The following is a 26,568-nucleotide window of genomic DNA, read 5'->3' as shown; positions in this document are numbered from 1 at the left end:
ATGTCTCGTTCAGTGAGCCTGCCCCTGGGGCCCGGTGGCCCCTGCAGCGGGGACGGGACCCCACCAGTGCCGCCAGAGGCCGAGGAGACTGTGTCGGTGAGCAGCTGCTTTGCATCCGAGGACACGACGGAGGACTCGGGGGTGATGAGCTCCCCGTCAGATATCATCTCCCTGGATTCACAGCACGACAGCTTGAAATCCAAGGACAAGTGGGCCACAGACCAGGAAGACTGCAGTGACCAGGACCTTGTGGGAACTCCAGAAGTGGGCCTCCAGAAGAGCCCCTTGTGGGAAAGAAATGACTCTGCAGATGGGCATCTGAGGTGAGTCCCAGCAAAGGAAGGCAAGGCGGGAAGGGAGGCTGCCCGGGGCAGGCACACGGCTCTAAGGAGGGGTCTTGGCCGGGTGACCGCTGAGTGCCAGGCGCCCTCCACAGGTGGTATCTGTGCCACTGGTACTCCTTCACTGGGTTGGACTGCAAAATCTCAGACCCAAGGAGATTATTGATGCTACACAAGTCCCTGGGGATGCAGTGCTGGGATTTCTCCTTTAGTGGCTACAATTTCACTTACGGTTGTTTTGTGTGTTGATCTGGAGTTGTTGTGGGTGTGGTGAACTCACCACCACTGCTGGCAATATGGCGCCACTGCCACACCCTCGACTGTGAGGGTGGCGTATTTCTTTTCTGGTTTTGAGGTCCGTTCTGAGTCGCTGGAGAGTGTGATGAGCTTGGCCACTGGGAGTTTTAGAGGTTCTTTGTGCTGATAGAACTGCTGAATTACACCCGAATTATCCACAGCTGCTCACTCCAGCTCCTTGTTTACCTTTCCTCTCTGGAGCCTGGTGCTGTGAGGCAAGATGGCGCCGGCATGGCTCCGCTGCTGCAATGCGGGCTCGTTTCTTTTCTGGTCTCTGGTTGTTCTTCTAGTCTTCTTTTTCTCTGTCCCTTGTATTTACAGTTTTTATTTCTCTGCTGATAGTGTTTTCTGGCTATGAAAAGCACTGATTTTGTGGCAATAGAGATCGAATGTTAGCAGGACTCATAAACGCTGCTTTTCTCGGTCGCCATCTTCCCAGAAGTCTTACCTCTAATTCCCTTTGAATGCCAACCCTAGGGATGCAGGCAAAGCACGTTACCTTTGCCAAAACTGGCAAGGGTGAGTCTCTCAACTGGGAGTGGATTCCAGTGCATTGTGAAAACACCTCTCATCCACACTCTCAGCTTGCAGAAACTCTCACTCCAGGGCCAGTCACCAGGACAATAACGTATCCTCTTGGTGTCTCACATCCCAAAGCAGGGACTTGTAGTGCCGCCGCTCTTTACTTGGGAATATTGTTTGGGGATAACATTAAGACCTTGCGTGGCCTGAGAAATCCCAAGGGTGCAAAGCCTGTGTAGGTAAGGTCTGGTTTTCTCAGCTATTTCTTCTTTCTGTTTTCTGAGACATCTAGTCTTGGTGAAGAGCACTTGGGTTCACACGTTTACAAACAGGAGCAGATACTGTTTCCCCCAGAACTCCTGCCTTCTGTCCAAGGATTGCCCTGTGGGTTGGCCTCAGCTAAGCCCTTTTTGCTGTATTATTTGTTCACTCCAAGTACACAGCATGGCTCTGCCCAGCTGCACATAGAGGCTGTGCCCATTGATAATAGAGCAATTGCTTCTCTGACTACAGCACTGGCCAGCACCACCCAATACGTTCAGACCCAGGATTCCAAGTGAAGACACTCAAGAGTCAACCCAGTCTTCTAGAAAGAGCAAGTATGAATGCATGGTCACAATCACAATATGTTGTGTTTCTGTGGCCCAGGGAGGGTATGCATCCCACCGACTCCTTTGATTGGCTCCAACTATAAATTTTCACCGCAAAATAAGTCTGCACCCTCAATTCAAACCTGACCCTCTAAGTGGGAACATTGATTTTCCATAGTCTTCCTCAAAACTTAGGACAGTCAGTAAATAAACTCCTCGAGAAGAACTCAGTCCAAGAGTCAATCATACAACAGAAATAGGCATGAGAACAGAACCCACTGCTATTCATGGAGAATGTGTCCTTAACCTTGGTCACCTAGGCAGAAAAACAGCAGCTTCTGTGGCTGCCCCTCCTGCTGGGGAAGAGCTGCACTTAGGAAAAGTCACTAGAGCTTTCTGATAGCTCTTTCCTGGGCAGGTAGCGGCCATTCATAGTGTATGGACTTACACATCTCTCCTCAGAGCCATCTGCCCTTTGTACATGTCCTGGGCCAACATTCCTGATCCTTAAAAACAGCCTAATGTTAAAACTAGAAGGTTTGCAGTTAGACCGTCACCAGGTTTCAGGCTGCCCCTTACTTAGAGCCGTTGGATGATGGCCCAAGACTTTACCTCCTGCTTCTATTTCCTGGTCAGTAAAGTTGAGATATTCAGTATCCCCTTACACCAGAATAGCAACAGGCACCTTGCCAGCTTTCAAATCTGATAACTGATATGATTGTTACTGTTGCTATTTCCAACTGATGTGAGAAAGGAGAGACGTTTGATGTGCTGGGTAATCTTCCCAGCAGCATCTAACTCGTTGTCTTCTTCTTTAAACTCTTTATAACGTCATTGGAAAGAAATGACAGGCAGGCAGGCTAATGGGGGAGAGGCAGAGAGGACTTTCCTTCTATTTGAGGAGAAATCAGAGTGCAGCTAGCACTGTTTCTAAACACTGGAGTTTGCACAGACAATCTTGCTGTCATCAGGCAATTTTTCTATGTGTGCATAAATATTGTGGAACTCTGAGGCCTGGGGTTCCTTTTGGGAGTATCGGTCTATAGGAATGTATAAGACATAAAGAAGAGAGTGAATGAACAGTTTCAGGTTTCATGGGGGTTCCTCTTAATTGTTTTGCTTAACAAGAGGGTCAAATGAAATCACATCCCAAAGATGAACGAACAGTGTAGCTTCTCCAGGTAAAGCTAGACTTCCCACAGAGTCTGAAAATGTAGTTACACAGTTTCAAGGCCCTGAAAGGTGTCTGAAACAGGTCATGTGTCTCTAAATGTTGAAACATAGTCACAAGGCACCATTAGCTATGAAAGGCTTAGATGTTTCAAATGCTCTTGTGGACCCAAGTTCCTTCTCAGCCCTTCTGATGATGGATTGACCACGAGGCTGTAGAGTGTCTAGATTAGAGCACTCCGGAGCCCTGAAACTTTGTAACCTTCAGAACTCAGCAGCCCTAGGAGCATTTAGAAACATTTATCACCAGCCAGAACTCTGAAACTTTGTAACTTACAAAGTTTGTGACCACAGGAACATTTTGAAACATTAAGCATCATTTAGAACTCTGAAACCCTTAGCTAGAAAATTGGGGGTCCACAGGAGCATAGGACATTGTAGCACATGCTTGTAATCCCAGTATTTGGGAGGCTGAGACAGGAGGATAGCAGGTTTTCAGCCAGCCTCAGCTACTTAGCGAGGCCCTCCTCAATTTAGTGAGATTCTGTTTCAAAATAAAAAATAAAAAATAGGGCTGCAGTTATAGCTCAGAGGTAAAATGCTCCTGGGTTCAATCCCCAGTAAAACACACACACACACACAAAAAAAAAAAAAAAAATTTAATACCTCTAAGAGCCCGGAACCTCATAAATAATAGAACCTGGTGACTTTGTTAATATTTAGAGGCACATTACATATTCTAGATAACTTTTAGAAACCTGAAACTTTGTAACTACATTTCCAAAGGAGCATTTAAAACATGAATAGGATGTTGGAGAGCTATCCTGTCCAGCACCATAGCCACTGTCCGTGTTTGACTCCTGGGCAGTTGCCAAGTGGCTAGTCCAAATTAAGATGTGTCGTTGAGTGTAAAATAGGCAACAAATCTTGTATAGAAACAAACAGAAATCACAGTAATTATATATGGAAGCAAAGTTAAATTAGATGAGTGTAATGAAGGTCACCCTCAGCAATTCCTTTTCCCTTTTTCAGTGTGAGTACATGAAGAGTTTAAATTGCATATGTGGCCCCCGTTTTAGTGGGAGGTCGGTACGCGTGACTGCCACCCTGCCTTCTGGCTTCCCAGCTTCAGTTCCTCTGGTACTCACTTAGACATCACAAGGGTGGGTCTGCTTGTCATCAGCAACTTGAGTTACTCCCTGGAAGCCTTGTATTCTCCAACATTCTTTTCCATTAAATCTGCCATGTGTGCATTATTAAAGAAAACCTTTTTAGCCACATCAAAAACAAGCATGAGCCGGGTGTGGTGCTACACACTTGTAATCCCAGCATTCGGGAGGCTGAGACAAGAGGATCGTGGTTCGCGGACAGCCTCAGCTACTTAGTAAGGCCGTCTGCAACTCAGTGAGACCCTTTTTCAAAATAAAGAATAAAAAAAAGGTAGGGGTATAGCTCAAAGGTACAATGTCCCTGGGTTCCATCCCGAGTAACACACACACACACAAAAAGCATAATCTAAGGTGTCATGGACACATGGACACATCTTATCAATCTTATACCTTTCAGATTGGCTTTTAAAAGCCCCAGTTTCTCCTGATTGCTAACAGGACAGGATGGTGTTCTGTGGTCATTTGGCCCAATAGCTGGTGTTACAGGGCCAGTGCCCTTCAGCTGGGGCCATCGTTTGCCCCCTGCCTGGACCTGGGAGCCCCCAGAGGGTGGACCCCAGGAAGCAGCAGGGCAGACTGGTTTGCAAGTCCCCAGCACACCTCTCCTGCCTCTGGTTCCCTACAGTTGTGGCATGAAGTATGAGGCCATTCCCTGCAGCTCAACCATGTTTAGTCACCAAGGGAAGCCTGATAGCAAAATGCCTCTTTGATGGGGGAAAAAAAAAAACTGATAATAAAAATATGGCTAGGTGCAGGTTGGGGATAAAAAAGGAGGCCCAGGGGGAAACCTCTGGGCCATTCACGCTCCACCCACCAGTGGGGAACACACTTCCTACACATTCTTGGCTTCGGAGACACGTGCCGGGGGTTCCCCTGCTGAGCCCATGGGAACTGCGCTCCAAGCCCAGTGACTCAGTGCACAAAATCGGGTGGTGTTGCAAAGAGGGAGGAGTGGTAAGGATCTGCCAGGGAGGTAGCCAGCCCTGTGGGAAGAGGAGACAAGCGAAAATCACCGATATCTCCCTCTACCCATCTGCAAAATAAGGGCTGCTGGCACTAGCTGCCCCGTCTCAGCGACTGCTGTTCTGTGCAGAGAAGCTGGGCCTGGGTAGGAGGGGACATCGTGGGTCTGAGGCAGCCTTTGCATTGATGGTGGCCAGGCCAGTAGCCACTTTCCAGGATCATTGGGCTCTCGGTAAGAAAGCAAGGCCTGCCTACTGTGCCTGGTATAAGAAAAATGTGAACTTCCTGACCAGCCAAAGAATCACTGTTAACTAGAGGAAGGAAATATTACTTTAAGTTTGGCTCATTAAAAAGTTAACTTGAAAGCCGGGCATGGTGGTGCGTGTTTATAATCCTATATCTTGGGAGGCTGAGGCAGGAGGATCACAGGTTCAAACCCAGCCTCGGGTACTTAGTAAGACTCTCAGCAACTTAGTGAGACCCTGTTTCCAAATAGAATATAAAATAGCTCTGGAAGTGCAGCCTGGAAGTAGAAGGTCCATGGGTTCCATCCCAGGTACTATAAAATTAAAAAAAAAAAAAATTAGTTTTTTTTTTAAATTGGTGCACTGTATTCATACATCATAGTGGGATACAAACTTTTGTAGACATACATGCACATATCACCCAGTCAGCCCCCACCTGATCCCCACCCCATTCCCTCCCCATCCCTCCTTCCCATGCTTGGCTTAGTGGTTGACATCTAGTATTATAGCATTTTATCCAAAATTAAAAATGATAATCTCACATAACAGTTTCATTTGCCTGATACCAAGCTTTTAATGACTTAAAGATAACATTTCACTATTTCTTTCTTACCAGAGAATATTTTTCCCTATTTTTTTTTAGGTGATACTATCATATATTTATATATTTATTTTTCAGAAAAAAATCTATCCTAATATGGAATATGGATTCTAGATACCCAAAACGATCTTGAAAAAGAACAAAGCTAGAAGATATATATTTTCTGATTTCAAACCATATAAAGCTACAATAATTGAAACAGTGTAGTACTGTTCTAAAGGCAGATATATAAACCACTAGAGTTAAATACAAGCCTAGAGCTAAATTCTTCCCTATATTATCAAGTTATTTTTGACAAGGTTTCCACAAACCTTTGGTGGTAAAATAATAATCTTTTAACTAAATATTGTTGAAAAATAATAATTACATGGAAAAGAATAAAATTGGACCCTTACCTAATCTCATATACAAGTATTAACTCAAAATAGATAAAAGACCTAAATATAAATCTTAAGACTATAAACTTTTAGAAGAAAATCTGGGTCATAAACCTCACAACACTGAAATTGGCAGTGATTTCTTGGATATGATTTCAATGGCACAGGCAACAGAAGAGTATACAAACTCCCTAAAAAATAAAAAAATATTGTATATCCAAAGACAACGTAAACAGAGTTAAAAGTTACTAATAGAATGGGATAAAATATTTCCAAATGCTATATCTGAAGGTATATTAATATTCCAACTAGAAATCCTAGAAATTAACAACAATAAAGGCAAACAATACCATTTAGAGATAGGTAAAAGACTAACATAAGTAATGATTCTCCACAGATAACCAATCTTAGTTGACTGTTGGATGGAAAATCTTGTTTCTCTGGTTCTGGTGTGTGTTACCTATTTCTTCTTTGTAGTTAATCTCTTTGAGTATTTTCTCTTGCGCTGGTTTTGAAGACATAAATTCCTTCAGTTTCTGTTTGTCATGGAAGCTTCTTATTTTTCCATCTAATTTGATAGAAAGTTTTGCTGGGTAGGAAATTTTTGGCTGGAAGTTGTTTTCTTTCAGAGTTTGGAATATGTTACTCCAAGCCCTTCTGGCTCTCATGACTTGGTTTGGGAAGTCTGGAGTGATTCTAATTGGTTTGCCTCTGAATGTCATTTGGCCCTTTGCTTTTGTTGCCTTTAAGATTCTCTGCTTGGCTTCCACATTGGTCATTTTGACAATTACGTGGCATGGGGATCCTCTTCTCCGATCCTGTCTAAAGGGAGTTCTATAAGTTTCCTAGACTTGTGTATCGACCTCTTGCTCTATGTTTGGAAAATTTTCTGCTATTACTTCCTTGAAGAGATTGTTGATCCCTTTGGTTTCACCTTCTTTTCCCTCCTCTATTCCAATTATTCTTAGGTTAGCTCTCTTAAAATGGGCCCATATTTCTTCAATGTCAGATTCCTGCTGTTGGATATTTTTTCCTAGATTAGAAACTATGCGTTCATTTTTGGAATGATCATCTTCTAAGAGCGAGATTCTGTTCTCCATGTGGTCTAATCGGTTGTTCGTGCTTTGAATTGAGGCCTTTACTTCATTAATTGCATCCTTTATCTCTTTTTGGCTCTCTGAGTTCTTTTCTAAGCACCTCTATTATTTCTACAGTTATTTTCCTGATTTGATCTTCTAGAAATCTCTAATTTCTGTTTTATCGGGTTCTGATGTTGTGGGGTTGTGGGCATTCATTGCTCCAGTGTTATTCCTCTTTCCCATGATTTCGGAAGTTTGTGCCTTCTCTGGGTTCTTCCCTTGGGTCACTATGACTTCACTTAAGGTGCTCTGGATCTCGAGTCTGTAGTATCTCAGACCCCACTACTCCTTTACTGGGTTGTATCACAGAGTCTCTGACCCAGGAAGTCGATAGAGGCTGCTTTAGACTGTGGGGGGTGCCAGGTTGCACGTTCTCCTATGGTGTGATATCTCTGCCACCACCACTCCCCCACTGGGTCAAGTCCCAGGAAGTACAGTACTGGGATTTCTCCTCTGTGGCCCGCAAGTTGACTCACTGTTCTTGAGTTCGCAGATGTAGCTGTACTGAACTCGGTGAATTCCCTGCTGCTGCTGCTGGTGGCAATATGGCGCCTCTGCTACGCCCTCGGCCGTGAAGCTGGCTTTTTTCTTCTTGGTTTTGAATTCCACTCTGAGTCCTCACAGCGTGTGCTGAGCTCAGCCACTGGGAGCTTTAGATGTTCCCTGTGCTGAAAAATCCTGCCTGGCTGTTCCGCAGCGGCTCACCTCGGCTTGCTGTAGCCATCCGGTGATTTCGCCGCTGCCGCAGGCAGTATGGCGCTGCTGCCGCGTCCTCGGGCGTGAGGCCGGTGTATCTCCTCTGTGGCTCTGAGCTCTGTTCTCAGTCCGCTTTCTCTCTGGAGCCTGGTGATTTTTTTTGTTTCTCTGGTGATGGTGTTTTCTGGCTATGAAAGGCACTGTTTTTGTTGTAATGGAGATTGGTTGTTAGCGGGGCTCTTAAGCCCCACTTTTCTCGGTCGCCATCTTCCCGGAAGTCCAAAAAAAAATTAGTTTTATCGCTGTTTAGTACTACAATACGCACAATTCTGAAGTCAAAGGGTAAAATAGTTGCTGTTTTTTCCTTTGCAATGCGTCACATTGCTTATTGCCATCGAGGCTTCGGCCCCCTCGTCCACAGGCCTGGCCATTTTTACGTCACAGTTGCTGACAGAGTGTTCCACGGCGTGGTGTTCTCACAGGCCCTGCAAGATGAGGCATCGGCGTCACGGTGTCACCCTTAATAGCCTCAGCTCCGCACACCTGCGCTGTGATGCAGGCCACTCTCCCTCCGCCGGACACGTCAGAGCTCTTCACGTGCTGTGATGGATGCTGTTGTGTTTTGGTTTGTTTCCTTTTATTGGACTGTTTCCTTAAGATAAATTGTTGAAATCGAGGCTAATGTAGGTACTGGCGTTGTTGCAAAGAGAAAGTGATTTTTGTGTCTTTGTTTATTGGTGTAGATTTCCACAGTGCTTTCTTGTTATAGCTAATGGTAGCAGTATGTGTGTCTCAGGTTCATTTTATCTTCATCAGTTTCAGGTGTTTTATTATTATTATTATTGTTGATAGTTTTAACAGTGACAAACATCAGTGCAATCTTATCTTCAGTTTGTCTTTATATCTTCTTAATATTATTATTTTCAGTGTCTCCCAGAGTGACGTGATCATCCGTCCTCTACAGTAAGGCAAGTCCTTAAGGCATGTATAGAGTTTTGTTGGCCTGGGCTTCGAGCATCCTCAACTAAGAGCAAGCCCATCACAAATATTACTTTTCCATTCAATTTTCTTATTTTCCTCTGCCCTGCACTTTATTAAATATGTAAGCTTATTTGTGCCATCGCATCCTGTGAAAGAGCAAACGCTTTGGTAAAATGCACTCAAATAGCTGCAGTCCACAGCCGACGCAGGAGGAAGGACAATCATGCGCCCTCGCCGTCCTTATTAACTGGTCCACATGCGCACACATCTCCAAGCAAACGCTTTTGTCTGCTTGTCAGGGGATATTAGCAGACACTAATCCTGAAGCCACTTCTTGGCTCCTGAATGGACATAGTCACTAAGAAAGACTCATTTATCGGAATAAAAAACTTAGTACGTAAGTGAGGACTGTGCACGGCGTATTTTCTGCATCATTATCTGGGCCTGATTAGCAGTGATGGAAATTTTAACAATCAGCAGAAAGAACCTTCAGCGTTCACGGAGGAGAGACAATTGCTGCCGACGTGCCTGTGTTTTCTGCACAATAGGCAAATAGAGGCGGCTGCCCTTGCAAAGGCGGCTCCCGGATCGTCTTGGCAGAGTTGCCCTGTGGACGCCATTGTCCCCGTGACGCAGGGTAGGCTGACATCTTCTGGGACCCCATGCCACCAGGGGCCACGCTGCGCCTCTTTGGCCCCAGCATGACCAGGCCACCTGCTTAGCAAAACACAGAGGACCGTAGCTTCGAGTGCTAGGATGACCTGGAGCGGGTTCGTCATCTCTGTGTAGTTTCATGTCTGTACATTGATGATAACACTCCCTAAGTCATTGCAGAGGATTACAATAGAGTCTGTACATGAGAGGCCCGCTCAGGGCCTGGCACACAAGCTGCATGTTCCGGCACCAAGGCACGGGGAGGCCCCTGCTTCTTGTTAGTTTCCTCCTATGAGAAAAGGGCAGAAATAGAAGCTGCCATCACGCCCACAGCGGTCATCACGCTGCTGTCACTTTACCAGTGCCTTTTGGTTCCCAGTGAAAAGAACAGGGACCACAGATGTGTAGGCGGCACCATCAGGCCCCCGCCCTGTTCCGCAGTCTTCTGCCCAGGGCCAAGGCAGAGGGACTGTATGAGAGGGAGCATCGCAGAGGATGGGAGCGGCTCTTGTGTCTGTCCTCAGGCCCCCGTGGGTGCTCACTGCCAGGGATGGCTCAGGCAGAGGCTCTGGACATCCCCAGGGCAGCCTGGGATGCCCTCCCCGAGGTTCTCCTCATAGCACAGGCTGCAGCCCTGTCCCTGGCCTCAAGGGACTCTGAGGGAAAGCCCAGTGCTCAGCGACAGCCCAGCCGAGCAGGGTGGACCTGCCCACGGCCACTCACAATGTGCAGGCCGCGGATCCAGATACCACTCTGACTTCCAGGTGGTGCAAGGGGTAGGTGCACGCTGTCAGGCGGCACAGGCGCTCAGCCAGGGTGCCTTGCACGCTGGCTTGGGTGTCTCTGTGCAGCAGAATTCAAACTTTGACCTCAGGCTGCAGAATGAGTGGGAGCTGTGTGTGGCTTTGGCGTTGCTGACACTTTGAGGCCACGGGCACAGCCCCTAACACACCGTCCCATTCACACCACATACCACATGCACCACACAGCGTGTGCACACACACGCACAGTGTGTGTGCCTCAGTGGTCCCAACGACCACAGTCCAGTGAGTATGTGCCTGCTTGACTTGGAATATAAGCTGGGCCATCCTCAGATGTTTTCTAGCTCGTCAAATCGACAGTGAGGGAGATGAATAGGTGATTCTTTTCTCTTTGGTCGTCCCTAGATCTGAGAAAGCCTCCAGAACCTCCAATATTGATGAAGACCTTTTCGTGACTGGGCAGTTCCACAGAACCCTGGCAGAGCTGGATCTAGACCTGGAAGGTGAGACGACCCCCGGCCCACTGTTCTCAGGATGCTGGCGTGGCTGGGATGCTGCTGGCCACTTCTACCGAGCATGCTTCTGTAGCTGAGCAAGAAGTCTTGGAGAAAGCGGCGGCTGGGTTTGGAGCTAGAACCTGAGGGCTGCGCCTGTGGGCTGGGCGCCTCCTGGCAGGCGGATTGATGTTGGGCTCTGGGCGGCACTGCGGGGACCTCTGCATCCCTGGTCAAAGTGTGCTGCAGATGAAACCAGCTTTACACAGAAAGCCATATCCCACACATATGAAAGAACAAAAAGAGGTCTAGAATACCCAAATAAGCAGGGAAGCAGAGTGCACAGAAATAAGTAGGTATCTTTATTAAGTTTTGCCAATCTTTGCTAAGACATGGCTTATCTCTCAACGGGAAATCCGTAACCTTTTGCCCACATAACCCATTTACGATGGAACGTGCTGTGGAACTATTCTTCTATTTATATATTTTTGGGAAAAAAGTACTATAATGGCAGATGCAAATAATTTGAGTAAACAAGTGGGAAATTTTTCAAACAAAGCAGCTATGTTATATTCTCTAAGGCACACACTGAAAGTAAGTCAAAATTTAAGTATCGGCCATGCCTTAAAATAAAAGATGAAGAAATAATTTTGTGTTCTATTTTATTGGGGAATAAAGATATTAAGAAATCAGAAAATAAATTAAAATAAAATTGATCTATAAAGCTGGGCGTGATACCGCATGTTTGTAATCCCCGTGCTTGGGAGGTGGAGACAGGAGGATCACGCAGGTTTGAAGCCAGCCTCGCTAGCGTAAGAGACTCTGTTTCCAAATAAAAATATAAAAAATAGGTGTCTGAGAGTGTAGCCCGGAGGTAGAAGGGTTTTCAGGAACCCCAGTACCACCACCAAAAAAAAAAAAAAAAATTGATCTGTAACTGGGCACTACAGCATATGCCTGTAATCTCAGTACTTGGGAGGCTGAGACAAGAGGATCTAAGGTTAGAGACCAACCTCTCAAAAACATACCAGGACCCTCAGAAACTCAGGGAGATTGTATTTCAAAATAAAATTAAAAAGGGTTGGACAAGTAGTTCAGAGGCAGAATGCCCCTAGGTTCAATCCACAGTACAAAGAAGAGTAAAGGAAGGAAGGGAGGGAGGGGAAGAGGGAGAGAGGGAGGGAGGAGGGGGAGAGAGAGAGAGAGAGAGAGAGAGAGAGAGAGAGAGAGAGAAGGAAATCAGATTCATCAGTAGTTTGCCCCCGTTTACTTTTTGGATTCTCGTTTGGAGTGTTTGACTGAGAGACCTGCAGCAGTCTCGCAGTGCCCCAGAGCCTGTGACCTGACCCACTGGTCATCCAGTGCCCCAACGGGCTGATGATTCTGAGGGGCTGGAAACTGAGTTATTCTTTCTTTGAGAAGCCACAGGTAGAGAGGGCCACCCTCCCTGCTTGGCCTCACTTCTGGTGGGTCCGGGAGCATGAAGGTCAAAGCCCAAGTTCATTTCTACTTTTCTCTACTAAGGATGGATTTCTCAGAGGCTTAAACTTAGGGTATCAGCAAAATATGGTAGGTGAGCCCCACCCCTTGGAGTACCATGGATCCTCAAACGGGCTTTGTGTTGCATTAAGAACATGGGGAGACTTCCGGGAAGATGGCGACCGAGAAAAGCGGGGCTTAAGAGCCCCGCTAACAACCAATCTCCATTACCACAAAATCAGCGCCTTTCATAGCCAGAAAACAACATCACCGGAGAAACAAAAAAATCACCAGGCTCCAGAGAGAAAGCGGACTGAGAACAGAGCTCAGAGCCACAGAGGAGATACACCGGCCTCACGCCCGAGGACGCGGCAGCAGCGCCATACTGCCTGCGGCAGCGGCGAAATCACCGGATGGCTACAGCAAGCCGAGGTGAGCCGCTGCGGAACAGCCAGGCAGGATTTTTCAGCACAGGGAACATCTAAAGCTCCCAGTGGCTGAGCTCAGCACACGCTGTGAGGACTCAGAGTGGAATTCAAAACCAAGAAGAAAAAAGCCAGCTTCACGGCCGAGGGCGTAGCAGAGGCGCCATATTGCCACCAGCAGCAGCAGCAGGGAATTCACCGAGTTCAGTACAGCTACATCTGCGAACTCAAGAACAGTGAGTCAACTTGCGGGCCACAGAGGAGAAATCCCAGTACTGTACTTCCTGGGACTTGACCCAGTGGGGGAGTGGTGGTGGCAGAGATATCACACCATAGGAGAACGTGCAACCTGGCACCCCCCACAGTCTAAAGCAGCCTCTATCGACTTCCTGGGTCAGAGACTCTGTGATACAACCCAGTAAAGGAGTAGTGGGGTCTGAGATACTACAGACTCGAGATCCAGAGCACCTTAAGTGAAGTCATAGTGACCCAAGGGAAGAACCCAGAGAAGGCACAAACTTCCGAAATCATGGGAAAGAGGAATAACACTGGAGCAATGAATGCCCACAACCCCACAACATCAGAACCCGATAAAACAGAAATTAGAGATTTCTAGAAGATCAAATCAGGAAAATAACTGTAGAAATAATAGAGGTGCTTAGAAAAGAACTCAGAGAGCCAAAAAGAGATAAAGGATGCAATTAATGAAGTAAAGGCCTCAATTCAAAGCACGAACAACCGATTAGACCACATGGAGAACAGAATCTCGCTCTTAGAAGATGATCATTCCAAAAATGAACGCATAGTTTCTAATCTAGGAAAAAATATCCAACAGCAGGAATCTGACATTGAAGAAATATGGGCCCATTTTAAGAGAGCTAACCTAAGAATAATTGGAATAGAGGAGGGAAAAGAAGGTGAAACCAAAGGGATCAACAATCTCTTCAAGGAAGTAATAGCAGAAAATTTTCCAAACATAGAGCAAGAGGTCGATACACAAGTCTAGGAAACTTATAGAACTCCCTTTAGACAGGATCGGAGAAGAGGATCCCCATGCCACGTAATTGTCAAAATGACCAATGTGGAAGCCAAGCAGAGAATCTTAAAGGCAACAAAAGCAAAGGGCCAAATGACATTCAGAGGCAAACCAATTAGAATCACTCCAGACTTCCCAAACCAAGTCATGAGAGCCAGAAGGGCTTGGAGTAACATATTCCAAACTCTGAAAGAAAACAATTTCCAGCCAAAAATTTCCTACCCAGCAAAACTTTCTATCAAATTAGATGGAGAAATAAGAAGCTTCCATGACAAACAGAAACTGAAGGAATTTATGTCTTCAAAACCAGCACTAGAGAAAATACTCAAAGAGATAAACTACAAAGAAGAAATAGGTAACAAACACCAGAACCAGAGAAACAAGATTTTCCATCCAACAGTCAACTAAGATTGGTTATCTGTGGAGAATCATTACTAATGTTAGTCTTTTACCTATCTCTAAATTGTATTGTTTGCCTTTATTGTTGTTAATTTCTAGGATTTCTAGTTGGAATATTAATATACCTTCAGATATAGCATTTGGAAATATTTTATCCCATTCTATTAGTAACTTTTAACTCTGTTTACGTTGTCTTTGGATATACAATATTTTTTTTTTATTTTTTAGGGAGTTTGTATACTCTTCTGTTGCCTGTGCCATTGAAATCATATCCAAGAAATCACTGCCAATTTCAATGTTGTGAGGTTTTATGACCCAGATTTTCTTCTAAAAGTTTATAGTCTTAAGATTTATATTTAGGTCTTTTATCTATTTTGAGTTAATACTTGTATATGAGATAGGTAAGGGTCCAATTTTATTCTTTTCCATGTAATTATTATTTTTCAACAATATTTAGTTAAAATATTATTATTTCCACCACCAAAGGTTTGTGGAAACCTTGTCAAAAATAACTTGATAATATAGGGAAGAATTTAGCTCTAGGCTTGTATTTAACTCTAGTGGTTTATATATCTGCCTTTAGAACAGTACTACACTGTTTCAATTATTGTAGCTTTATATGGTTTGAAATCAGAAAATATTTATCTTCTAGCTTTGTTCTTTTTCAAGATTGTTTTGGGTATCTAGAATCCATATTCCGTATTAGGATAGATTTTTTCTGAAAAATAAATATATAAATATATGATAGTATCACCTAAAAAAAATAGGGAAAAATATTCTCTGGTAAGAAAGAAAGCAAAAAGAAATAGTGAAATGTTATCTTTAAGTCATCAAAAGCTTGGTATCAGACAAATGAAACTGTTATGTGAGATTATCATTTTTAATTTTGGATAAATTGCTATAATACTAGATGTCAACCACTAAGCCAAGCATGGGAAGGAGGGATGGGGAGGGAATGGGGTGGGGATCGGGTGGGGGCTGACTGGGTGATGTGTGCACGTATGTCTACAAAAGTTTGTATCCCACTATGATGTATGAATACAGTGCACCAATAAAAAAAAAAAAAAGAACATGGGGATTCTGGTCCCAGGTATATGCAGATTATGATCAAAGTAATAATTCAACACAAGTGTAAGTAACATTCGCAAAAGGTACCTCAGGGAAGCAAAGGCATGACCACACTTGCCCGAGGTCATCATGGTAGGCATCACTGAAGCAGCCACCCAGTGACTTGTGTTTGCTTTTCTTTGTAGAGATAGAAGAGAGTTATGAGACAGACACCAGCTCGCTAACTAGCTCCGTGCCTGGCGTGCCCAGTCATGGTGTCCCCAACAGTGACACCGAAGCCATCCCCGTCACATTCATCGGCGAAGTCCTGGACGATCCCGGGGATCCGGGACCACTTTTCAACAGCAACAACAACGCTGGCTCTTTTGACCTGGGGAGCGTGGCCGGCGGCAGAGCCTGCCTGGCCTCCATTCAGGCTGAGCACAGCCAGCCTTGCGGAAGGACAGGGAAACCAGCCCCCGACCCCAGCACCCCTTCCCAGGACATCAGAGAGGGAATCCAAGCGCCCTTATCTGGCATCTGTAAAGATGGGAGTTCTACTGAGGCAGGGCCCAAGGTGACTTCTTTTGCTGGCAAGCCTCATGCAGGTGACCTAAATACAAAGGCGAAAGGCCAGGCACATGGTCCGGCTAATGGCAACAAGATTCACGTCCTGCAGGGAGCAGCTCTACAACCAGCAAGCGAGAAGGAAGGCAAAGATACAAACGGTGTCCCAGCTGCACCAGCATGGTATCAGCGGGGCCAGCCCACAGCAGGGAGTTATGGTCCTAGGTGCGGCCTCACCACTTACAAAATCGTCCCTCCCAAGTCAGAGATGAGGTGTTACGACCGGGGTGTATCACTCTCCACGGGCGCCATTAAGATCGACGAGCTGGGAAACCTGGTGAATCCCCAGGGTAACCACAGAAGGACTATAGCCCTGTCCTCATCCTCTGTGGCCGAAGCAGAAACTCAACCCCTTGGGAAAGTCAAGGAGTTCTGGCGGTGCAACTCCACCGAGAAGCAGCTGAACCAGCCCATGGAGAACTCGGCCAAGCGGACCCCCTGTACCGTCACCACCACCACCGCCACGCTAGCAGAGCCGCAGGAGGAGGCTGGGCCCAAGGGAGCCCCCATGGTGACCGCGCCGCAGCAACAAGGCGGCCCCCCAAGACACCGGACGCTCACAGAAGAGGGAGGAAGCCAGCCGCCCTCCGCGCCCACTTGTCCCCTGAAAGTGCCAGCAGCTCACACCACAGAAGCCACGTTCCTCAAGCCCCAGAGAAGAACGTCCAGCCAGTACGTGGCCTCTGCCATTGCCAAGAGGATAGGGCCCCCCAGAGTCCATGCAGATGTGCTGAGGCAAAGCAATAATGCCGAGAAGGGCCAGAAAGGCAGAGCCAGCGTGGAACTTCCGGGACACCCCCTCGCTGTGAAAGAGGACCCAGGCCCTGAACCACATCCAGAGGAAGGACACAGGCACGGTGCAAGGCAGACGCCCTGCCAGAGCCCTCCCCATGAGCCTGGCAGGGAGGTGGCCGTGGGAGTCCTTCCGAGAGGAGAGGGCAGCGCCCTGCAGGAGCGCTCATCTGCCACCCACAGAAGCACCTACAGGCCTCTTGTCAGAGCTGCCCAGAAGGGCCATGCTTCTGTGACCCAGGGCTACGGCTCCCACGAAAAGCAAAGTGTCACTGGTAACCAAAAGACCAGCTCAGCATCTGAGCCCACGCATACCGTGGACAGGGCGCTGGCTCCCTCTCAGCGCCTGGCAGATGCTCAGAGCACCAGCAGCAGGGTGTTGGTGAATGGCTGTACCCGGGCCCCAGGCAGCAGGGAGCCTCCTCCTCCCTCCCCCAAAGCGCCCAGCGCTCGCTGCTGCATCATCCTAGAAACGGAGCAGAAGCCCCCCGAGTCGTCCTCTGCAGATGTGCAGGAGACAGATGGGACTCTGCCACCCAGCATTTTTGGGCCAAAGAAAAAATTCAAGCCTGTTGTCCAGAGGCCAGTTCCCAAAGATACATCCCTGCACAGCGCCTTGATGGAAGCCATCCACTCTGCAGGGGGGAAGGATAGCCTCCGCAAGGTGAATGGGTGGCCTCAGAGGAGGCACAGGGGACCTGGGCCAGCACTCCCACCTGGCCCTGGCTCTTAGACTAGGGCTGGAGGACAAGCAGGAGGGATGATTTTAGTTCAATTTCTATTGCACTCTTTCCTCCAGCATATTTGGATAGGCCCACTAAAAATGCTAAGATTAGTGGATTTCAGCTCATTGGGTCTCACCAGCCAGGGGAAAAGATGACAGCCAATAAATGTTCAGCCACTGGGCTAAAGTGGAGAAGCCACCGGGTAGGAGCCAACACACACACACACTGGTCTTTGAATGCTGTGTGTGAGTCAGCTTTCTATTACTGTAATAAAATTCCCAAGACAATCAATTTAAAGAGAAGGAAGGCTTTTGGCTTACAGTATGGAGGTTTCAGTCCATGTTAGTTGGCCCCTGGATTTTGGACCTTGGGCAGGCAGTTTGTCATGGCAGGAATTTTTGGCAGAGCAAAGCTACTCACCTCAGCACACCAAGAAGGAGAGGAAGAGAGGAAGAGGAAGAGGAAGAGGAAGAGGAAGAGGAAGAGGGAGGGGAGAGAGAGAGAAAAAGAGAGAGAGAGAGAGACAGAGAGAGAGAAAGCAGTGTCCTACAGTGTCTGTCAAGGGCACACCCTTGGACATCCCATCTCCTATACTTCCCCACTCCCCGTAGTACCAAGCAAAGAACCAAGCCTTTAACAGGTGGACCTCTGGGATACACAAGATCCAAACTATAGCAAATTGAAATGGCCAAGGCCACTGCCTTCCTGTATAGTCACAGACCACCTAACAGTGGGGCCATTCTGAGAACTGGGTTGCTAGCCAGTTTCATCACTGTGCAAACACAGTGGCCTGTGCTCACATAAACCCAGGTGACATAGGTCAGCCTCGACAAGACCTCTCATTGGGATGGAGAGGCCTGGTAGACAGGAGACCTCAGGCTGCTGCCAGTGTAACAATGAATGGTTCATTTCAGAAGTACAACTTTAGGCTAAGATCATCTTAAACAGGGCATGGTGGAGCATGCTTGTAATCCCAGTGCTTAAGAGGCTGAGAAGAGAGGTTCATAGGTTCAAGGCCAGCCTCAGCAACTTGGCAAGATCCTGTTTCAAAATAAAATAAAGGACTGGGGGTGTAGTTTTGAGGTAGGAGGCCCTTGGGTTCAATCTCCAGTATTAAAAAATAAAATAATCTCATAGTATGGTAAATAAATAAACCAGTAACATAGCCTTTTATTATCAGCATCAAGAATCAGGTAATGGCTGGACATGGTGGCAAACACTTATAATCCCAGCATTTGAGAGGCTGAGACAGGAGGATCACAATTCACAGACAGCCTCAGCCACTTAGTGAGGCCCTTTGCAACTCAGTGAGACCCTGTTTCAAAATTAAAATAAAAAATAGGTCTGAGAATATAGGTCAGAGGTAGAATGTCCCTGGGTTCCATCCCCAGTACTGCAGGAAAAAAAAAAAAAAAGAATCAGGTGCTGCTCATAATTGCATGTGCTGTAGAACTGGGAACTCCTAAGTGTGTTTACCTCAGTACCATATGAGCAGTCACAGTGGGACAGGATGACAGATACCAGATGGGAGGATGGAGGATGGCCATGTTGCTAGAGGATGGGAATGTCTCAGCCCTACCACAGCCTATGGAGCCAGCATTGGGTCGGTGGTCCTTCATCTACTGCAACATCATCACGTGCCACGTTAGTTGCTCTGTACCATCCATCAGAACACTGTCACTCTCCAGTAACTAAAGGAACAAGTCCATGACTCTTCCCCCATTATATAGGCATTTAATGCACCAAAGCAGCTGTTTAAGGGTGAAGGCAGTACTAACAACTAGGAATTACTTCCTTCATACTGCAGACGAGGAAACAGAAGTAAGCAGGGGTATTGAGGGCCCCGGCCTGGCCTATTGCCACTCACTAGCTGGAGCCAGGACCACCATCCAGTCTACACGGCTCCAGTGCACATCCCAGCCATGGAAAGCCAGGCTAGGTAGCGGGGCGGTCTGACGCTGAGAGGCGCTTCGTGCTGCCTGAACACACAACCCGTTATTCTTGTTCCGATTACCCTCCATTTCCGATGGGTTACATCCTGACCAACCCATTGAAAACTGGAATTGCCCCAAGTTGAGAAAGCCTTTAGCGCACCTACGCCAGCAAATATCACCATGTGGGTTAGCCTGCCTTAGGCCTGTTCAGAATGCTCATGCTGGCCTACATTTGGGTAAATCTTCTAACTCAAGGCCTGTTTTATAAAGTATGTTAGATACCTGATGGAGCAGCAAAAAAACACACTGGTCAGATGCGTGTGTCCCTGGCCATGGGGGAAACTCTGAAGTTGAACCAGGACAAGTCGGGGAAGTCGGGGACCTTCTGTAGTCTTGAGGGAATTGATTTCACAGGGACCTGATCCTATAGGGCCCGACCAACATGCTGGCTCTCTTTCAGGCTGCCTTACTGTTAGCATTTCTCCCATCATAAGAACAAAATATTTTGACACTATTAATATTCTAGACTGCAGAGCACAGCTCAGAAGAAGGGCCAAAGAGACCGTCCTACACGGAGGCAGAGAGTGAGCGATCCGCGCTCCTGGCAGCCATCCGGGGGCACAGTGGCACCCGCAGTCTGAGGAAGGTGAGCTGGGCACCTCCCGTGGGTGGGCAGGTTCTGGTGTCCACCCATGCTCTGGCCTGCAGCCTGGGCAGGTGCTACTGGAGCTCTTATCATTTTGAGTGGACAGCTAGCCATCTTCAGGACAGCCACCACATCTCCCTGGCACCCTGGTATTTGGGCAGGTACCCTGCTCCAGAAAGGGCGAGCACTCCAGGACTCACCCAACCTTCCCTGCATCTGCCCAGATTCCTTAGGGCAGACAGCCTGGCTTCAGTACTTAGATAACTAGGCGACTGGGACATAAGCCACTGCACAGCTCTTGGAATTCGGTGTTTGTGTGAGCAAAGTGCTGGCTTTCACACAATTGCCGGGCCAACTCGGACTTGAGCCTCAGGGGCACAGTGTCCCCGTGGCTTCCTCACACAGCATCCAAGGAGCAGCGTGGCCTGCAGGCTCCTCGTGGGCCTTGGAATGTGTTTGGTCAGATGCACACAGCCTCCCAAGACAAGTTCTGAGATCAGAGAGCTCTCGGCTAGACATCGCTGCCAGTCCTGGTCCTTGTCATCTGTGACTCACAGATGAAGCAGATCTGGGGCCGCATCTAAGGTGCAGGGCGGAGGGAGGTCCAGGCTCACCACCAAGGAGCTGAGAGAGGACTAAGGTGAGACAGTGTGCATTCCTCTGGGAGAGGACCTTTATGGACACTGTCACAGAGTCCATCCAGCTGCTAAAAGAAGATCTGGACCTGGCAGCTTATAAACAATGAGAGTTTGGGAGGCTGGAGTCCAAGGTCAAGACACTGGTAGGTTTGGAGTCTGATGAGGGTCACTTTCTGATAACACCTGCTCCATGAGTCTTCACATGGTTGGAGGCCCAGGGACTCTTATTTATTTATATTTATGTATTTATGAATTTTTTCAGTACTGGGGATGGAACCCAGGGGCATTCTAACTCTGCCTCCTAGCTACATCTCTAGCCCTATTTTTTATTCTTTTTTTCTTGTACATGTGTTGTACTGGGGATGGAATCCAGGGACATTCTACTTCCAAGCTACATGCTCAGCCTTATTTTTTATTATTTTTTTATATGTATGTGGTGCTGAGGATGAAGCCCAGGGGCATCCTACCTCCAAGCTATACCTCCAGCCCTATTTTTTAGTCTTTATTTTGAAACAGGGTCTCATTGAGTTGCAAAGAGCCTCACTAAGCAGCTGAGGCTGGCCACAAATCTGAGATCCTCCTGTCTCAGCCTACCAAATGCTGGGATTACAATTGTCCGCCACCATGCCCAGCTTGTTTTATTATTTTTATTTTGAAACAGGTTTTCACTGAGTTGCAGAGGGCCTCACTAAGTAGCTGAAAATGGCCATGGACCTGTGATCCTCCTGCCTCAGCCTTCCAAGTTCTAGGATTACAAGCGTGGGCCACCACACCCGGCTGGGGGGTCCCTTTTATAAGGGTAATGATCCTATAATGGAGGATCCACCTTTGTGACCTGATCACCCTCCGAAGGCTGCTCCTCCTACTACTGTGGTCTTGAGAGTACATCTATAGGGTCTACATCTGGATAAGGGCGGATGTGAGCTCTCTTTCCAACGGTCACCTCACTCTCCTCTTGCTAGGTGTCCTCCTCTGCCTCCGAGGAGCTCCGGGGCTTCCGAGATTCCACGCTTCAAGATCCAAGTTTGGAAAATCCTCAGCAGAAAGATCCTGGCCTTCTGCCCCCACCAGCCCCTCCAGCCCCTCAGCCTCTCCCTGCATCCAAGGCAGCTGCTAGGTTCAGCCAGGGCACGCTCAATAGCAACCCAGTGGATGCCAGGCAAGCTTTGATGGATGCCATCCGCTCCGGCACAGGGGCCGCAAGATTGAGAAAGGTGAGCTTGTAGGGGAAGGGTGGGGGCAGAGAAACTGAGATGTGCCCAGAGCATCTCAGCCAGGTGGGGCAAGGGAAGAGCCAGCGCCTGCCTGTGAGCTGCCAGACACTGCACACATGGCAGATGGGCCCACACCTCACGTCAGCGCCCAAGAGCAGCTGCACCTTGACGCATGGTGGGCTCTGGTGGGGGGATGCCCTGGTCCGGCCCTGCAGAGCTCACTCACAGACCGTGGTCCTCAGCCGCTGAGCTTGGCCAGCCTCCTCTCCCTGCCTCCTCCTGCCCCCTTCCTCCTCCTTTGTACTCAGGATTGAACCCAGGGGCTTCTACCTTTGATATACAGCCCAACCTTTTTGTGTTTTATTTTGAAGCAAGGTCATACTGCGTTGCTGAGGGCCTTGCTAAGTTGCTAAGCACGGCCTCAAACCTACGATGCTTCTGTCTCAGCCTCCCCAAGTACCGGTTACAGACACACCTACACACCTGACTCCTTCCTCCCTTTCTTTCCTTTCTTCCTCTGTCTGTCCTTCTGTCCGTCCTTCCTTCCTCCCCTCTTTTCTGCCTGCCCCTTTTCCCTCTGTCAGTGTAATGGTTGACTATGATTGAAACTGAAGTCTCCTGGGCACCTTCTCCTTAAGCAATGCACAAGTTTAAAAGAACGTGTATTAATAGCATATCGCTACAACTCTTCTATTTCATTATTAGTTGCTATCATTAACTGCCTACTCTTAAATGTTAACATCAGTATGTGGATATAGAAAAAAACATAGCAGATACGGCTCCAGGCCTCTGGCGGGAGGCTGGGGACAGACCTCCGCTTTCTAGAAGCATTGCCTTGCCCATTGCTTTCCCATACATCTCATTGGCCAGCATTCGGAGCTTTTTCTCTCTTCTAGGGGTTAGGGAGTCAAGAATTGGGCTAGGAATGGGGTGGAGGGTGGGGATGGAACCCAGGGGCATTCTACCTCCAAGCTACACCCCCTGCTCTATTTTTTATTCTTTATTTTGAAACCAGGTCTCACTAAGTTGCGGAGGGCCTCACTAAGTAGCTGAGCCCGGCCACAAACCATGGTCCTCTGGTCTCAGCCTCCCGAATGCTGGGATTACAAGCGTGCATCACCACTTGCACTAGGAATTTAAACTGAGGACTCTTTCCCTGAGATTGTATTCATCTGCTTTTTCAAAAAAACATTAAGTGTGGGAACAGTCTAAAAGAACAGAGGGAGCTGGGCGTGGTGGCGCACGCTTGTAATCCCAGCATTCGGGAGGCTGAGACCAGAGGATTGCAGTTCGCAGACAGCCTCAGCTACTTAGTGAGGCCCTCTGCAACTCAGTGAGACCCAGTTTCAAAATAAAGAATAAAAAATAGGGCAGGGCGTGTACCTCGGAGGTCAAATGACCCTGGGTTTCATCCCCAATACCGCAAAAAAAAAAAAAAAAAAAAAAAAAAAACAGAGGAAGTTGTGGTATGACAAAGAAAGATGAGGAGTTGAGGGAGCAGATGATAGGCCGGGCTAGGCGAGGTTGGCACTCGTCTTAGGCGAGGAGGACGCAGAGGGCAGGAGCCCTGGGTGTGCTTGGAGCGAAGGTGCCGGGGCTAGGAAGGCCTGGCTTCCACGTGGCATCCAGGAGCCCAGTTTGTGATTGTTTCTGGAGTGAGTCTGAGTGTTGTGACCCAGTCTCATCCACCCTGCGAAGTTCTGCTCACAGATACTGCCCTGGCTCTTCTGAGGTTTTGGTTCCCTGAGCAACTTCCAGAATGCGGTTAGTCTGAAAGTCGGGCCCTGAGTTACAGGGGCAAGGGGAACATCAAGTAGGCCACTCTGTCGCTAATGTGCAGAGTGACCCAGAGCCCTCCGCCTGCATGATCCATCACAGCAAACCTGCGGAAGCAAAGTGGCTTAGCTATCTATGCTGGAGAAAAGACAGCCTTTTTAATAAATGGTGCAGGGAAAACGGGCTACCCACTTGCAGAAAAGTGGAACTAAATTCTTACCTCTCACCCTGCACAGAGATCAACTTGAGATGGATCAAAGACCTGGAAGTTAGACCAGAGTCTATGAAGCTGTTAGAGGAGGGCACAGGTTCAACACTCCAACACATAGGCACAGGCAGAAACTTCCTTAACAAGACTCCCCAAAGATCAGGAAATTGAAACGAGAATTAACAAGTGGGATGGCATCCAACGAGTTTCTGTTCATCAAAGGAAATCAACAAGAGTCTCAAGAGGAAGCCTACAGAATGGGAGAAGGTCTTTACCAGCTATCTCTCTGACAGAGGCTTAATATCTAGAATATACAAAGAACTTAAAAAAAAACTTTACATTAGAAAAACAAATAACCCAATCAAGAAATGGGCAACTGAATTGAATAGACATTTCAAAAAAGAAGAGGTACAAATGGCCAAAAGATACATGAAAAAAATGTTTAATATCATTAGTAATAAGGGAGATGTAAATTAAAACTCTACTGAGATTCCATCTAACCCTAACCAGAATGGCAAACATTGAGAAGTCAAATAATAATGAATGTTGGTTAGGCTATGGGGAGATAGGAGCTTTTCTACATTGTTGGTCGTATTAAAAATTAATTCAGCCACTAGGGAGATGTGTGGAGAGGCCTTAGAAAACTGAAAGGATCTACCGTATGATCTGGCCAGACCACTACTGGGTATCTTACCCAGTGGGTTGAAACCAGAGAACTACGGTAATATTTGCAAGCCCATGTTCATAGCAGCACAATTCACAATAGCCAAAGTATGGAGCCAACCTAGTGTCCATCTACAGATGAATGGATTTCAAAATTATGGGAAACACGCGTGATGGAATTCTACTTAGCTATGAAGAAAAATAAAATTGCATCATTTGCAGAAAATGGACAGACCTGGAGAACATTATATTAAGTGAGATTAGTCAGTCACAGAGAGTGAAGGGTCCTATGTTTTCTTTAATATGCACAGGATAGGGAGTACCTGGGATACAGGAGGCACTCCAGAGGAAGAGGAGCAACCTCAGGGAGCCAGGGAGAGATATAAGTGTAAGGGTAGAGGAAAACTTAGGTTCATTAATAGAAATACTACCACAGACTTTGTGTGTACATGTGAATATACACCAGCGTCAATCTGGGTATGCTGTATTATTGGGAGGGAGGAAATGGGGGGCACCAAGAGTGTGTGCATGTATGTCACTGTCGACATGATCTACATTAGGATGTGGGACTATAATGTACCCATAAGCCGGGCGTGGTGGCGCACGCTTGTAATCCCCGCGCTTGGGAGGCTGAGACAGGAGGATCGCGCAGGTTAGAAGCCAGCCTCAGCTACTTAGTGAGGCTCTCAGCAACTTAGTGAGACCCTGTTTCCAAATAAAGTATAAAAAAGATCTTGGAGTGTAGCCTGGAGGTAGAAAAGCCCCTGGGCTCCAATCCCAGTACCACAAAAAGCACAAAACAGAAATAAAATAAATAAAAGCACAAAAAAGAAAAAAGAGTGGCTTATCCAGCCACAGGTTGACAGCCCCCCCCAGAAGTGCCCCCCCATGGCCTCTCTCAGGGATGCACAGCTCCTGCATGCAGAGCCCAGGATGGCTCTCGGGGCGTCCACCTGCCTCCTTTCTCAGGGCCCACCTTGTTTGTTCACTGCATTGCACAGAGATCTGCAGCCTCTGGGAAGCCTTTGCAATCCAGGCAGCTATTTGTCGTTTTTCTAAGGAGCCAATTAAAAGGCGCTTCCCTGCCATACTTGGCGTACGGGCGCTTGTGTCTTCTTGGCCGCAAATAGGCTGTGGTGAGCTTTATGGCCCCAGAACATCAAATCACTTGAACTTCACCTCGTAGGATTCCGTTAGCTTCCTTCCACCTCTGGGCTTTGATAGTAGAGCTGACCTTGAGGAGAAATGCAGTAGATGCTGGGGAATGGGGGCCCCTGGTGTGGCTCAAGCTCCCTACGCAGTCAGACAACGCAGACTCCACTTCTCCTCTTGGGTGTTTAGTGGGGGCTCCTGCACAGGCTCAGGGCCAGCCTGGCTCTGGCCCCGGGGCTGATAGGGCCTGCTGTGCACACCTGCAGGCTCTCCTCCTGGCCTTAGCAGCGCGACCTCCTCCTTGGTAGGGTGCTGACCATCTCAGGATGCTATGCTGGGATCTCGTGATGAGCCATGGGGACAACTGGTCACCCACCTGTAGCACAGTACTGCTACTGTGGTGAGCCACAGGGAGAAGGAACATAACCTTGAAATGACCTTGCCAGGCAGCGATGTTCGCCTTCCCGCTGCCCACGGCGCTGTGCTCTGGCCTCTCTGCGTGTGAAGCTGTCAGGACAGCTCCAGCTCTCTGGGTTTTCCTCCAGCTCCACACAAGGACATTTCAGCCCCACAGCGGCTTGCTCCCACTCCATCAAGGAGCACCCAGCCTTCCCAAAGAGCGCTCGACACACAGCCACACCTCCAATTCTTTCCCTGCGTCAGTCCCCCCGGTTTACATGAAAGGTAAGCCCGTGTGCACCTGTCAGCCTTCACCCAACTCCACCTTAGATTATTTCAGAGCGCCTGGCGCACATACCCTGCACCCTCTTAACCTGTGTTTACACGTAAAGCAGACATGCGTCTAGC

General features: G+C 47.7%; 1 protein-coding gene across 1 annotated transcript; it reads left to right on the top strand.

Annotated features, from left to right (window-relative positions):
• Positions 1-26,069, top strand: LOC308266751 (protein cordon-bleu-like; the record flags this gene model as incomplete). The annotated part of the gene is made up of 12 exons (XM_080701167.1): positions 1-323; positions 1,674-1,759; positions 4,528-4,726; positions 9,544-9,728; positions 10,028-10,279; positions 10,397-10,631; positions 10,912-11,009; positions 15,593-17,469; positions 19,991-20,110; positions 21,711-21,962; positions 25,512-25,705; positions 25,796-26,069. 12 exons carry the CDS (start codon positions 1-3, stop codon positions 26,067-26,069), a joined length of 4,095 nt encoding a protein of 1,364 aa, XP_080557293.1.
• Between the last annotated feature and the right edge of the window lie 499 nt (positions 26,070-26,568).

This window comes from Muscardinus avellanarius (assembly GCF_963383645.1).
Source record: "Muscardinus avellanarius genome assembly, chromosome: 9".
Lineage (NCBI taxonomy): Eukaryota > Metazoa > Chordata > Mammalia > Rodentia > Gliridae > Muscardinus > Muscardinus avellanarius.
The sequence above is the reverse complement of the archived record's forward strand: the minus strand, read 5'-3'. Positions and strand labels throughout refer to the sequence as shown.